Consider the following 11,587-nt stretch of genomic DNA (forward strand, 5'->3'; position numbering starts at 1 on the left):
CTTGGGGGTTTTTATCAAGAGGCGTTCATTGAGGATTCGGCTGAGTGTAACGATTGAGGAACGAGGAGTTCAAGGAATCAAGACACTGCAGAAGGGAATCAAAGTGAAGCTCTTGGATAACCTTGATCTTGCTCAAGATTAAGGGGGAAGAAGATTCAAAGGATCGACATAATTGGTTTATCGTTTATCGCTTTGTTATCTTCTTTGTATATACTACTTTCAACATTAATGAAAGATTACCCAATTTCAATTTGGAATTGGGGGCAGACGTAGTCGTAGCGAGGACGATCGACGAACTGCCTAAACAAATATCGAGTTCTTGTCGCTTTTACCTTTTCATTTACAATCTGTTCATATTTGGTTATAATAGCAAATTGATCAACGATTCGAGTGTTAAGATTGTGAATTAAGTACGTACATAAACATCACAATCCATCACACATTGAATTACCTTCAATTTGATCATTATCACCAAGTGTTTGTATATTTGTTTCTATCACTCTTACTGCATTGCAAACATTGTCCATCATACAAAAAGTTAATCTGATTTTCAATAAGAGAAACGCCTTGATTCTGCAACATATACTCTTATCATTTACCTCAAGTCTTTGACTGGTTTTTAAACACATATATAATCGTTTCGATAGTGGTTCGGAATAGACGCGAGTAGATTCAGAATCACTTCCGCTGAAAAGTCGTTCAAATCCGTAAAACTGTGAACGATCTATTCACCCCCCCTCTAGATCCTAAGGCCAGCGTCTAACACTCTTAGCGTCATTTGCGTTGTGAGCAAGTTCAGGGATGCCATTATTGACCATTTCTAGGGTTTCTTAGAAACTAAAAAGGATTTCATTTGCTTACTCCACGAGTTCCAATTTTTTCCGTCAAGAATTGGAAGACCATTGGGAATGCCGTTATTATGATTCATCTTTGCATGAAACGCGACTCACGATCTCTGGAAACACAATCATCGATGTGCAGTTCTTGAATACACGATTAAGAAAAACGAACCAGGAGCTCTAAATATCAATTTGTTAGTGATAATGCACTTAGGTGAGGAAGGAATAAGAGAGAGAGGAATGATAGAAATTATATTGAATTGATTTATATTGAAAGTTATATACACATGTATTTATATACAAAGTTACTTGTGTTATACGTAACTTACATAACAAGCTAACTAATTTGCTAACGAAATAACTAATTAACTTGGATTATATCTCAATATTGCGCACCCATTACATTTACATTACAATACACTCATAATAACAAGTATAATCTCCACAGTCTTGTCGAATTAACGATAATCCATGTTAATATGGTTAAAGTATACTCATACTTGTGAATTTTTGTTGACAAAACTATTACAATTGATTTTATACTCCAATATAGAATTTGTGTATCTAATACAATTTGTGCCTCTAATATAAAATGTATTTTAATGTAATTTATAATTTTTCCACCCTTACCTTATTGTTTGATCATAATATACTGTATTTTGTCTCGAATTTTAATTTTGATGGACGGATTTCTAATTTTTTTTTAGACTTCGTTCGAGCATATCTTACACCTTGTTTATTTTAGGTGAAAGTGAGATAAAAAAATTTGAAGAAGAGAAAGCACAAGTTCTAAAAATCCTCCTATTGTTTGAAACCAAAAAAATAAAACTATACATAAATAAGCATAAACATGAGAATTTAAAATTTCTTTTTTTCAAAACTTGGAATAAATGGAATGCACGATATTCAACTCAATTGAATTTTAGTAATATTTTAAACAATTTTTTTTATTTTTTTATTATTATATTGAAGTTAGTAAGACGAGCTGACGTTGAGATAGAGAAAATTAAAAGAGACTAATAATTTTGTTAAAAGAAAAAAAAAGTGTCCGAATATTCTAATTCCGATTCCTTCTAGTAACCTTCTCCTAATGTCATTCGTTACATACCTATGCCGAACTTAACGCCTCAATCACCAAAATCTTAACCTTTTTTCGACTCAAATCAGGGGTAACCCCGGGTTTTCAACAATTTTCCATGTAAAAACAAACCAGCGGCTCGATACTAACAACTAACTACTACTTTACCCCTTCCCCAAGCTGGCACAAAAACACCACGTGACACGCATGCCCCCCTCGTTTTCTCTTCTTACACAACCCTTTTAAATAGCCTCATCCATCTCTTGTTTTCTCCACCAAACCACTCTCTAATCTCATTCTATTTTCTCTCTACAACTTTTCAACTCAATATCATGGGTATGTATTCCTCTACTCTTCTTTTTCTCATTATTATCAACAGCTTTTAATCTATAATCACTTATTCATTTCTTGCTTCTTGAACAGCATCTGACAAGAAGATCAGGATCGGTATCAACGGTAATTCAATTTTCCCTTTGCTACTTTCTTCTACTTTCATTTTACTCTTTGACCTGATTTGATTTTCTTACTAAATTACGTTCTCTGTAAACAGGATTCGGAAGAATCGGTCGTTTGGTTGCTAGAGTTGCTCTTCAAAGAAACGATGTTGAGCTCGTTGCCATCAACGATCCTTTCATCACAACTGATTACATGGTGAATTTTCTTTTCACTTGATCCGATTGAACTAACTCGTTCCGATTTTGCTTTTTTGCAATTTACAATGTGTTTTGCTTTGTTTTGTTTCTCTATTGCAGACATATATGTTCAAGTATGACTCAGTTCATGGCCAGTGGAAGCATTTTGAGCTTAAGGTCAAGGACTCTAAAACCCTTCTTTTCGGTGAGAAAGAAGTTGCTGTTTTCGGAACTAGGTAATTATTGTGATTTTTTGTTTGGTTTTAGAATTTATATCTACCATTTGTGATTGTGGATCTGAAAATTTTAAACCTAATTACTTAGGTTATTACCCTATTATATAATTAATGTGATTGCCTCTGAATATTTAGGAACCCTGAGGAGATCCCATGGGGTGAAGTTGGAGCTGACTTTGTTGTTGAGTCTACTGGTGTTTTCACTGACAAGGATAAAGCTGCTGCTCATTTGAAGGTTCATTCATTACTATTTTATTGATTATTAGTTAATTGTGTCTTGTTTTGATTTCATATTGAGTATTTAGAAGGTAGTTAATTAGATTAGATTTTTAAGATTGATTATTCAATAATTTGGATTTGTGGTTGTGAATAGGGTGGTGCTAAGAAGGTTGTCATTTCTGCCCCAAGCAAAGATGCACCTATGTTTGTTGTTGGTGTTAACGAGAAGGAATACAAATCAGACCTTAACATTGTTTCCAATGCTAGCTGCACCACCAATTGCCTTGCTCCCCTCGCTAAGGTTATCAATGACCGATTTGGAATCGTTGAGGGTCTTATGACCACTGTCCACTCCATCACAGCTACTCAGAAGACTGTTGATGGTCCATCAAGCAAGGACTGGAGAGGTGGAAGGGCTGCTTCCTTCAACATCATTCCCAGCAGCACTGGAGCTGCCAAGGTATGCATATGGTTTGATTATATGAATTTTATTACAATATGCTTGTTGTTTCTAACCATTGAATTTTGTGTCAAACAGGCTGTAGGAAAGGTTCTTCCAGAACTTAACGGTAAATTGACCGGAATGTCATTCCGTGTCCCTACCGTTGATGTTTCAGTTGTTGACCTTACTGTAAGGCTTGCAAAGAACGCAACCTATGAGCAGATCAAAGCTGCAATCAAGTAAAGTTTTGAACTTTAAGTGCTTAAAATTTACCAATTGAATAATTTCCCATGTTAACGCAATCCAATTTGTTGAAATGTTTTACTCCAGGGAGGAATCAGAGGGCAAACTCAAGGGAATTTTGGGTTACACTGAAGATGATGTTGTATCTACTGACTTTGTTGGTGATAGCAGGTAATGTTGATTTTTTAAGCAACTTTCTTCTTTATTGAAGATCAACTTTCACAATGAGTTCCTAATTATTACTTTGTGGAATTTTTCTTTGAATTTCAGGTCTAGCATATTTGATGCCAAGGCAGGAATTGCTTTGAATGAAAACTTTGTGAAACTTGTTTCTTGGTATGACAACGAATGGGGATACAGGTATATACTCTACTAAGACCTTGCTTTCACAATATAGCATTGAATACTCAGTTTTTACAGTGTACTGATGAAATTTTGTTTTTCTGTTGTTATTGCAGTACCCGTGTTATTGATCTTATTGTCCACATTGCTTCTGTGGCTTAATGAGTCTGAGCTTGGATTGCATCGTGTGACAGTGTTCTAAATTTTGTCTCACTGAAGATTTATCAGCATACTGTGAATTTCAATTCTAGAATAAAATTGTGTTGTTGTGAGTGATTCACTGAGACACAAAGTGTCTGCGTTTTTTTTCTTTTGTATTTCAAATTAATAGACGGCCTTAGGTTTTTCCTCCTCTTGTTTTAGAGATGGATGACATTTTTCATTTTAGTAATCATCTTAATATAAGGAATATTATGTTTGATATTTCTGTTTGGGTCCTCTGTTTATATTTAAGTTGTTTAAGTTTTGGTGGCTGATAAATCCAATTGATATAAATTTGTCTTAAGAAAGTTTGAACATCTAAAAGGAATTTTTTTAGCACGGTTCATGTTCTCTTAGTTACAAACTAGTAACAAACCCGTGCGTTCGCACGGGTTCTAGTACGGGACGCGCATTTGTTTTAGATGTATATTTTTAATAGAAAAATGTCTGACATCTCTGAAAAAATAATAATTACATGTATATAAAAATATCTAGTACCCGTGAAAAATTATAATTGAATATATAAAAAAATGTCTGGTACCTGTGAAAAAATAACTATTGAATGTAAAGAAAAATGTCTGGTACCGGTGAAAAAATAACAATTGAATGTAAAGAAAAATGTCTGGTACCCGTGAAAAAAATGATAATTGAATGTATAGAAAAATGTATGGTACCCGTGAAAAAATAATAATTAAATGTATAGAAAAATGTCTGGTACCCTTGAAAAAAAATTGAATGTATAGAAAAATATTTAATTTGGTATTATAAAAAAATAAAAATTATCATAGTAAAATACTATTTTCAACAACGAAATCATTATCTTTAAATATATATATATATATATATATATATATATATATATATATATATATATATATATAATTATAGGTAAACAAATTATTATTTCATATTCTCTCCATGATATTAATAATAATTTTTTGTTAGAAGTCTCAAAAATTAAACTAAATATAGACATGCATACAATGAAATGGTCATTTGGGATAACAGGTAACTATGGCTCACATGCTGATAAAAACTATGACCACAATACTTTATCTGAGATCAAAAACATCAACTACAGAGACATGGTAGCTAAAGATGTTGCCATGGCTACTAATTTGGAAGGAATTTCTAATGACCCTTTTACTGGAATATGCATTTCCAACGTGACGATTAGTATTGCAGCTAAGGCTAAGAAACAACCATGGACATGTAGTGATATTCGAGGGATCACAAGTGGTGTTAATCCTAAGCCTTCTGGTTTGTTACCTGATCAAGGTACAGAGAAAATTACAGATTGTGATTTTTCCTCCGATTATCTACCTATTAATACGTTGGAGCTTAAGAAATGCAGCTACAACATCTAATCTATATGTTGTGTTTATTTAGCTAAATTAAGAACATGTATCATTTATCTATTTATTTACTTTTTAAGTATTTTATCATGTTGTGTACAAATCATTGCTCAAGTTGAGGATTAAAAATTATGATTATGATTAATGCTTAAAATGAAAAAAAAAAAAACATTACAACAATCTTCTCAGTATTTCCAATATGTTACATAATCTTGTAGAAAGCTACCACCTTTTGAATACTAACAGAACTCATCAATTAGCCATCAAATACTTTGCTAATCATATGCAAAGAGTAAATACAAATACAAAAATCTCAGTGATTTGGTGGATCAGGATTGAACCTCACAGACTCTTTAATGATGAGTTCCTTGATATCTTCGGTGAACATCAATTCCTCGAAGTCAAAGCTGAATAAATATAAATTAGAAAATAAATAAACACAACTTATCACTACTAACCTATCATTCAAATTTCAGTTACCTATATATTAATAGTTCACAAGTGAAACTAACGCAATCAAACCACTAACAGTTTCAATACCATGACACCATCTTTTGCAAACTAAGACATTTCACTAATCAAACTAACATTCAACCCCAAATCCCATCAACAGTTTCAATACTAACATCTAACTGTCAAATAACAACCTATCATGAACAGCCTAGTTTGGATATCATGCATAAGCTCAAGTTGAAAGTCCATATGCCTCAGATTCAATATTTTCAAACAAATGCTTAAACAGCATGGCCACCGCAGCCAAACTTCAAAAGAGAATAAAGAAACTCAAGAATGCAGCAACATTGTCTAATTGTATATACTTCTATAGATAGAATTTCAATTGTAATAACAGGGAAAAGAAAAGAACTTGATAAAGTGCTAAAATTCGATATAACTCAATATTACAACCATCATAATGATTGATAACTATGAAAATATTTAAAATGATTGGAAGAAAAAACTATAGAATTGACAAGTTCACTTATGATTGATGTCCTGTAATAAACCATACCACAAAGCCAAATGTTTCTGCTGGTTGGTCAGAATCAAGATCCATCCATTTGAATATCGGTGACATTCGGATTAGGTGGATTTGTACTAAAAGAATTTCCAGTAACATTCTGGCCGGCTCCAAATGTGAACTCGGTAGGAGCTATATCGAGGGGTGGTCGGGTGAAAATTGAAGGAGTTCCAGCGCAGCTGAAGGCGGGAAAGGCGGGGGAAGTGAAGGTAGATCGTTGGGTTTCGGGAAGCCGAAGCTAAGTGAAGATGGCCCTGCTGGAGGTGAGAAAGCAGCAGAAGGCAGAAGAAAAGAGTTTCCGACTGATCCAAAGAGAGTTATCCTTTTATCCTTTTCTCGTATTCCTGTAGATGCTGGTAGGCGGATGCATTAAGAAAATATGAGTACTTGTCAGAAAGATGGTGTTGAGATAAGAAGCAAAACTTTGCCATTCAAAAATAAAAAAGTAAAGAAAATACCTTCGGATAATTCGATGGTTGGTCTGCGTTCCTTTACCCACTAATAACTCGGTGCAAGTCTCCACCCTCTCGACTTCATCAAGTAGCCAATCACAACAGTTGGGGACCTGGAACAAGATATGCGCATGTTACATAAAAACTTAACGGGCTAACATGTTATGAACGTATAACTAAGGTATTTGGCCTATCATATATTGCAACGTTATCTTACCGACTCTTTCCTAACATGCAATGAACCAGAACACGCTCCTTAACCTTCTTACATTGCTCTGCAAAATGATCATGCGATGTTGATTTCAATTTCATTATAATGTGTAAATATAACATCAACAGTGAAATAATTACTCTAATTATTTGTTTTAGCTAGCCAAGTCAAATATAATGATCAAGACATATAAATTATCAGTACACAGGAAGGAACATACCTAGAAACTGGTTTGCTTCATCAAATTAGAAACCTTTGTCATCTGGGAGGTAGTGATATGTAAATGAGTTCTTTTAAAGGTTTTGACAAGAAGGGACGGTCTGCACAAAGAGAATAGTGGTTAATATGAATTCAGCTACGCTGCATTGCTATAACACCATTATAGCCACTCTATGAACGACTCCTAAAATGCTATAGCGGTATAACGGATAAAAGGATAGCCGCTATAGCAAAGACTAAAAACCAGTGTACAAAATAAACATAAATACTCAAAAATAGACTGATACACAAAATTAAAGCGAACATCATAATTAATAGTTAAAGAAGCTAAAGTATAGAGTAATAAAGCTTCAGCAGGGAAGAAAAATAAAACAGAACAGAACTAAAAAGTAGAAAGAAGAGCAAAGTGTTTATTTGTGAGCAAGAACATAACGTTACTCTTCGAAGGGTTTGGATTGAAATTTATACTCTTAAAAAGAGATCAGTTAAAAAAAACTGAAGAATTTTTCACCATAATTCAAATAGTGGATGCAATAGCAGCTACGATAGCATGTGGGGCCGCAATTAGCAGCCGTTACAACCGCTATTGTTGACAGCAATGTTGCAACATGGCGAAATTTGAATATCACCCAAATCTAAACAATATTGCAGCTATCATGAGTCGTGATGTTGCAATGCTGCAACGTGGCAAAATTTGAATACCACATAAACCTAAACAATATTGCAGGTATCGTGATGTTGCAATGCTGCAATGTGTCAAAATTTGAATACCACCCAAATATAAACAATATTGTGGCTATTTCGACGTTGCAATGCACAGGTGAAACGTGCACCTAAACCTAAACAACAATTGTGGCTTTTGTGACGTTGCAGATCGCGGCGAAATTTGAACAAATTGCTATTGTTTGCTAGATTACAAAATAATTTCAAATAGCAGCTATAACAACAACATAATGTTCAATCAAAGATATCTTTCTATAGGCACACTACAACAACAACCAAGCCTGATTCTATTAAGTGAGGTCGGCTACATGGATCAAATTACACGATAATGTTCGATTAAAGATATATTTCTATAGGTTCACTATTGCATAGAAATTTAATCAAACCAATACTTTCCTGGATCCAATGATTGACAACATTGAATCCAAAACAATACACAACAACCCTAATGCACAAACCCAGTCTCACCACCACATTAAAATAATCAACACACTCATGATTTCAATACAAAAACATCAACAAAAAGAATCATCATCAAGAAAAGCCAATCATTGAATAAACAGAATCATAATCATCAATCCAATCATTGAAAGAAACATCAAACCAAAAATAATAAAACTGATTCTTACATTGAGAATCCGTGAAATCCCCTGAGTTTTAAGAAGCTCAGACCGCGAAGCATTATCATATCTCCCCAAGTAAAGAAACTCCGGTAAGATCACAGAAGGAAAAACACTAACTTGAATCAAACTTTTCTCCGATCAAACAGGAATCCTATGCCCACAAATCGAACACACTTCACCTTCTTCATATTTGTGATAGTGTCCACATACCCCACAAGGGTTTTCCCTCTCTCTCTTCCTCATTATCAACACAATCAAGCAATTTCCCTCACACCTTGATCGAAAAACACAGCCTTTCACACAAATCAAACCTAAAAATCAGATCTTTATCCAATTTAACAAAAACCCAGATGAAAAAATCACGATTGAACTCTTACTGAATTTCCACTGAATCTAACCGTGCAACCCAACTTGACGACCTACAATAACACGTTGAATAAAAAAGCCTTTTAAATCGGCACAGTTTGTAGGCGATGTTCCATCTCTCTTGAACACAACTTTCCCATTATCAACAACAAAAACGGAACAATCCTTAGATAAATGGACAATCTTACCCGGAAGCACCTTGTTGCACGTGACATCCCCACAAAGCCAGACCAAAACCCCCTACACCAGACAGAAGCAACACATCAGATGATTCTATATATTTTTAACAGCGGGAAGAAAACAAATATCATCTTATAGAATCAGGAAAACAATTATGATTGGCGAAATCTTCAAACTGAAAAACAAAAGAATCATAAAATCAGGAAAACAATTGATTCAAGCAAAACACCAAAGCCACACATGATGCTGAATCAGATATATAACCTGCACAATAATTTTCTCTCCATTGTTCTGCTTAACTGCATACATAAAGTTGTCTAGAAGCTCTGCATATTCCTAAAACACGATGAACAAACACAATGTTAGCAATATAGAAATTTCACACCCAATGTACAAAATCCAGTGAGTGTTAGGGATGATCAAACCTTCCCAGTTGCTCGGTTATGTCTAAGGCCAATGTAAAACTCATCATTCAGCAACTTCTCAATGTTTGTGCCAACATCGATCGTTATCACATGAAAATAGAAAGTGAAGTAATGTTAGAACAAACATGAATATGAATAAGAAGTCTCAAGAATATTCATAATTCATCATTAGGGTTTATGTGAAGGAATCATAATTTTTAAGGGGAATGATTCAAATCATGTTTAAAGACCTCATACAGTTTCACAGAACAATCATCGGCCTAATCTTTACTGCAAATTACAAATAAACTTTGGTTCACAGTAAAATTCCTCATCTATACAAATTTTCCAAAAACAATGAGAAGGAAAAAAAAGAAGGCAGTTCATATTCCTGATAAAACACTAACATTCATGAAACCCTATTTCATCATCATCTTCCTCATTTTTTACAAAAACCCTTCAGAAATATTGAAAGAAGAAGAGAGGTTATAGAACTCAAAATACCAAAAAACAAAGAAAGATCTCACCGATTTGCTGTGACTTTCAGCGTCACCAACATCATCATCAATTTTCACGATTTTCACGACCGTAACCCTCAACAACAACCATTATTCAGAATCAACATCACGATATAATCAGCAAACGTGTTCATCGTCACCATGAACATCATATTCATCATCGCGAACTCAGCAACAAACCCTCAACGAACAACAAACCCATCAACCAACAACCGGATTCAATAACAAAATTGCATGCACAAAAATCAGAAGAACAACGATATATGAGAAATAGTTAGGAAAATGATTTATTTTTCGGAAGGAAAATGAAGAGAGAGATAGGGTTTGTATTGATTGGAGCAAAACCATAGTTGCAAGCAATCTGAAAAGTTGAGCCTGCAGGTTTGATAGGGAAAGGTTTTCATTGAGTGAAAAGGTGAATAAGGTTTTGCGAAAAAAGAGAACAGAAAGATGGGGAAATAGAGAAGAGAAGTGAAATTGGAAAGAGAAAGAACATGATGCAAAGAGAGTATACACGTGTATAGTCTAAATGAAAAGGAATTGAGAAAAGGGCATTTTTGATATTTCCAGAACAATTAACTTTCTTATATGATAGATAAAATGCGTGTGGGATGTGACATGGCAGGAAACACATTTTGACTCTGACTTCAATGATTGTATAATTACATCTCTCCATCTAGATTCAATTACTTTTATATCAAATTGAAAACTCTAACTCTATTAAATTGAAATCATATATTCTGATAACTACATATATTTTGGGTTTGTTAAGGTTTTGATAATTATAAGTACTATGAGTTTTTTATTTGTATATCAAGATAATCAAAACCGAATTGGTCCATAAATTGGTATGAACACGGTTTTAAAGTTTCAAGTTGAATTGAGATTCAACCGAATTTAATTACATATGTTTTTATAATATTAAAAGTAATTAAAAAATAATTTCATGTGCAGGACTGCAATATGTTTTTTGAGTTAAAGTATTTTTTCTGTTTTGATCTAGACCAATGATATTTAAGAGGATTTCTTACCACCCACCCCGTCCGAGGTTCTAAGGTATTATATGCGCTTCTAAACATACTTATATTTTTATTTCTGAACATGTATCTTCCGACGTATTTTTTATTACTTAACGTCAAAAATTTTCGGAGCTATATTTACGGAATATGTTCCTATGCATATTTACGGAATATATTCCTATGCATATTTACGGAAGAAAATCAAAAATAGAATACTTGAAAATCAACATTGCAACGATAAAATCAACATTCATAAAATTAAATCGG

The 11,587-nt window shown here is 33.7% G+C and overlaps 2 protein-coding genes and 1 pseudogene across 2 annotated transcripts; 2 read left to right on the forward strand and 1 right to left on the reverse strand.

Moving 5' to 3' along the window:
- Positions 1 to 2,139: 2,139 nt before the first annotated feature.
- LOC131655805 (glyceraldehyde-3-phosphate dehydrogenase, cytosolic) lies at positions 2,140 to 4,454 on the forward strand. Its single transcript, XM_058925612.1, has 10 exons — positions 2,140 to 2,253; positions 2,341 to 2,373; positions 2,468 to 2,568; positions 2,670 to 2,785; positions 2,921 to 3,020; positions 3,159 to 3,464; positions 3,543 to 3,685; positions 3,777 to 3,860; positions 3,960 to 4,049; positions 4,148 to 4,454. The coding sequence occupies exons 1-10, from the start codon at positions 2,250 to 2,252 to the stop codon at positions 4,191 to 4,193; spliced, it is 1,023 nt and encodes a 340-aa protein (XP_058781595.1). The 5' UTR covers positions 2,140 to 2,249; the 3' UTR covers positions 4,194 to 4,454.
- Positions 4,455 to 5,206: 752 nt separating this feature from the next.
- LOC131655806 (probable polygalacturonase) lies at positions 5,207 to 5,599 on the forward strand. Its single transcript, XM_058925613.1, has one exon. It carries the CDS (start codon positions 5,207 to 5,209, stop codon positions 5,597 to 5,599), a length of 393 nt encoding a protein of 130 aa, XP_058781596.1.
- Positions 5,600 to 6,391: 792 nt separating this feature from the next.
- On the reverse strand, positions 6,392 to 10,767 carry LOC131655807 (protein-tyrosine-phosphatase IBR5-like; annotated as a pseudogene).
- Positions 10,768 to 11,587: the final 820 nt, after the last annotated feature.

This window comes from Vicia villosa, linkage group LG3 (assembly GCF_029867415.1).
Source record: "Vicia villosa cultivar HV-30 ecotype Madison, WI linkage group LG3, Vvil1.0, whole genome shotgun sequence".
In the NCBI taxonomy this organism is placed as follows: Eukaryota; Viridiplantae; Streptophyta; class Magnoliopsida; order Fabales; family Fabaceae; genus Vicia; species Vicia villosa.

Bases quoted from the DNA above. Each gene is read 5' to 3' on its own strand.
- LOC131655805 (XM_058925612.1), top strand. The intron at 3,686-3,776 runs GTAAAGTTTTGA...GTTTTACTCCAG, and splicing joins CAGATCAAAGCTGCAATCAA to GGAGGAATCAGAGGGCAAAC. The intron at 3,861-3,959 runs GTAATGTTGATT...TTTGAATTTCAG, and splicing joins GACTTTGTTGGTGATAGCAG to GTCTAGCATATTTGATGCCA.
- LOC131655806 (XM_058925613.1), top strand. From the start codon at position 5,207: ATGCATACAATGAAATGGTCATTTGGGATAACAGGTAACTATGGCTCA.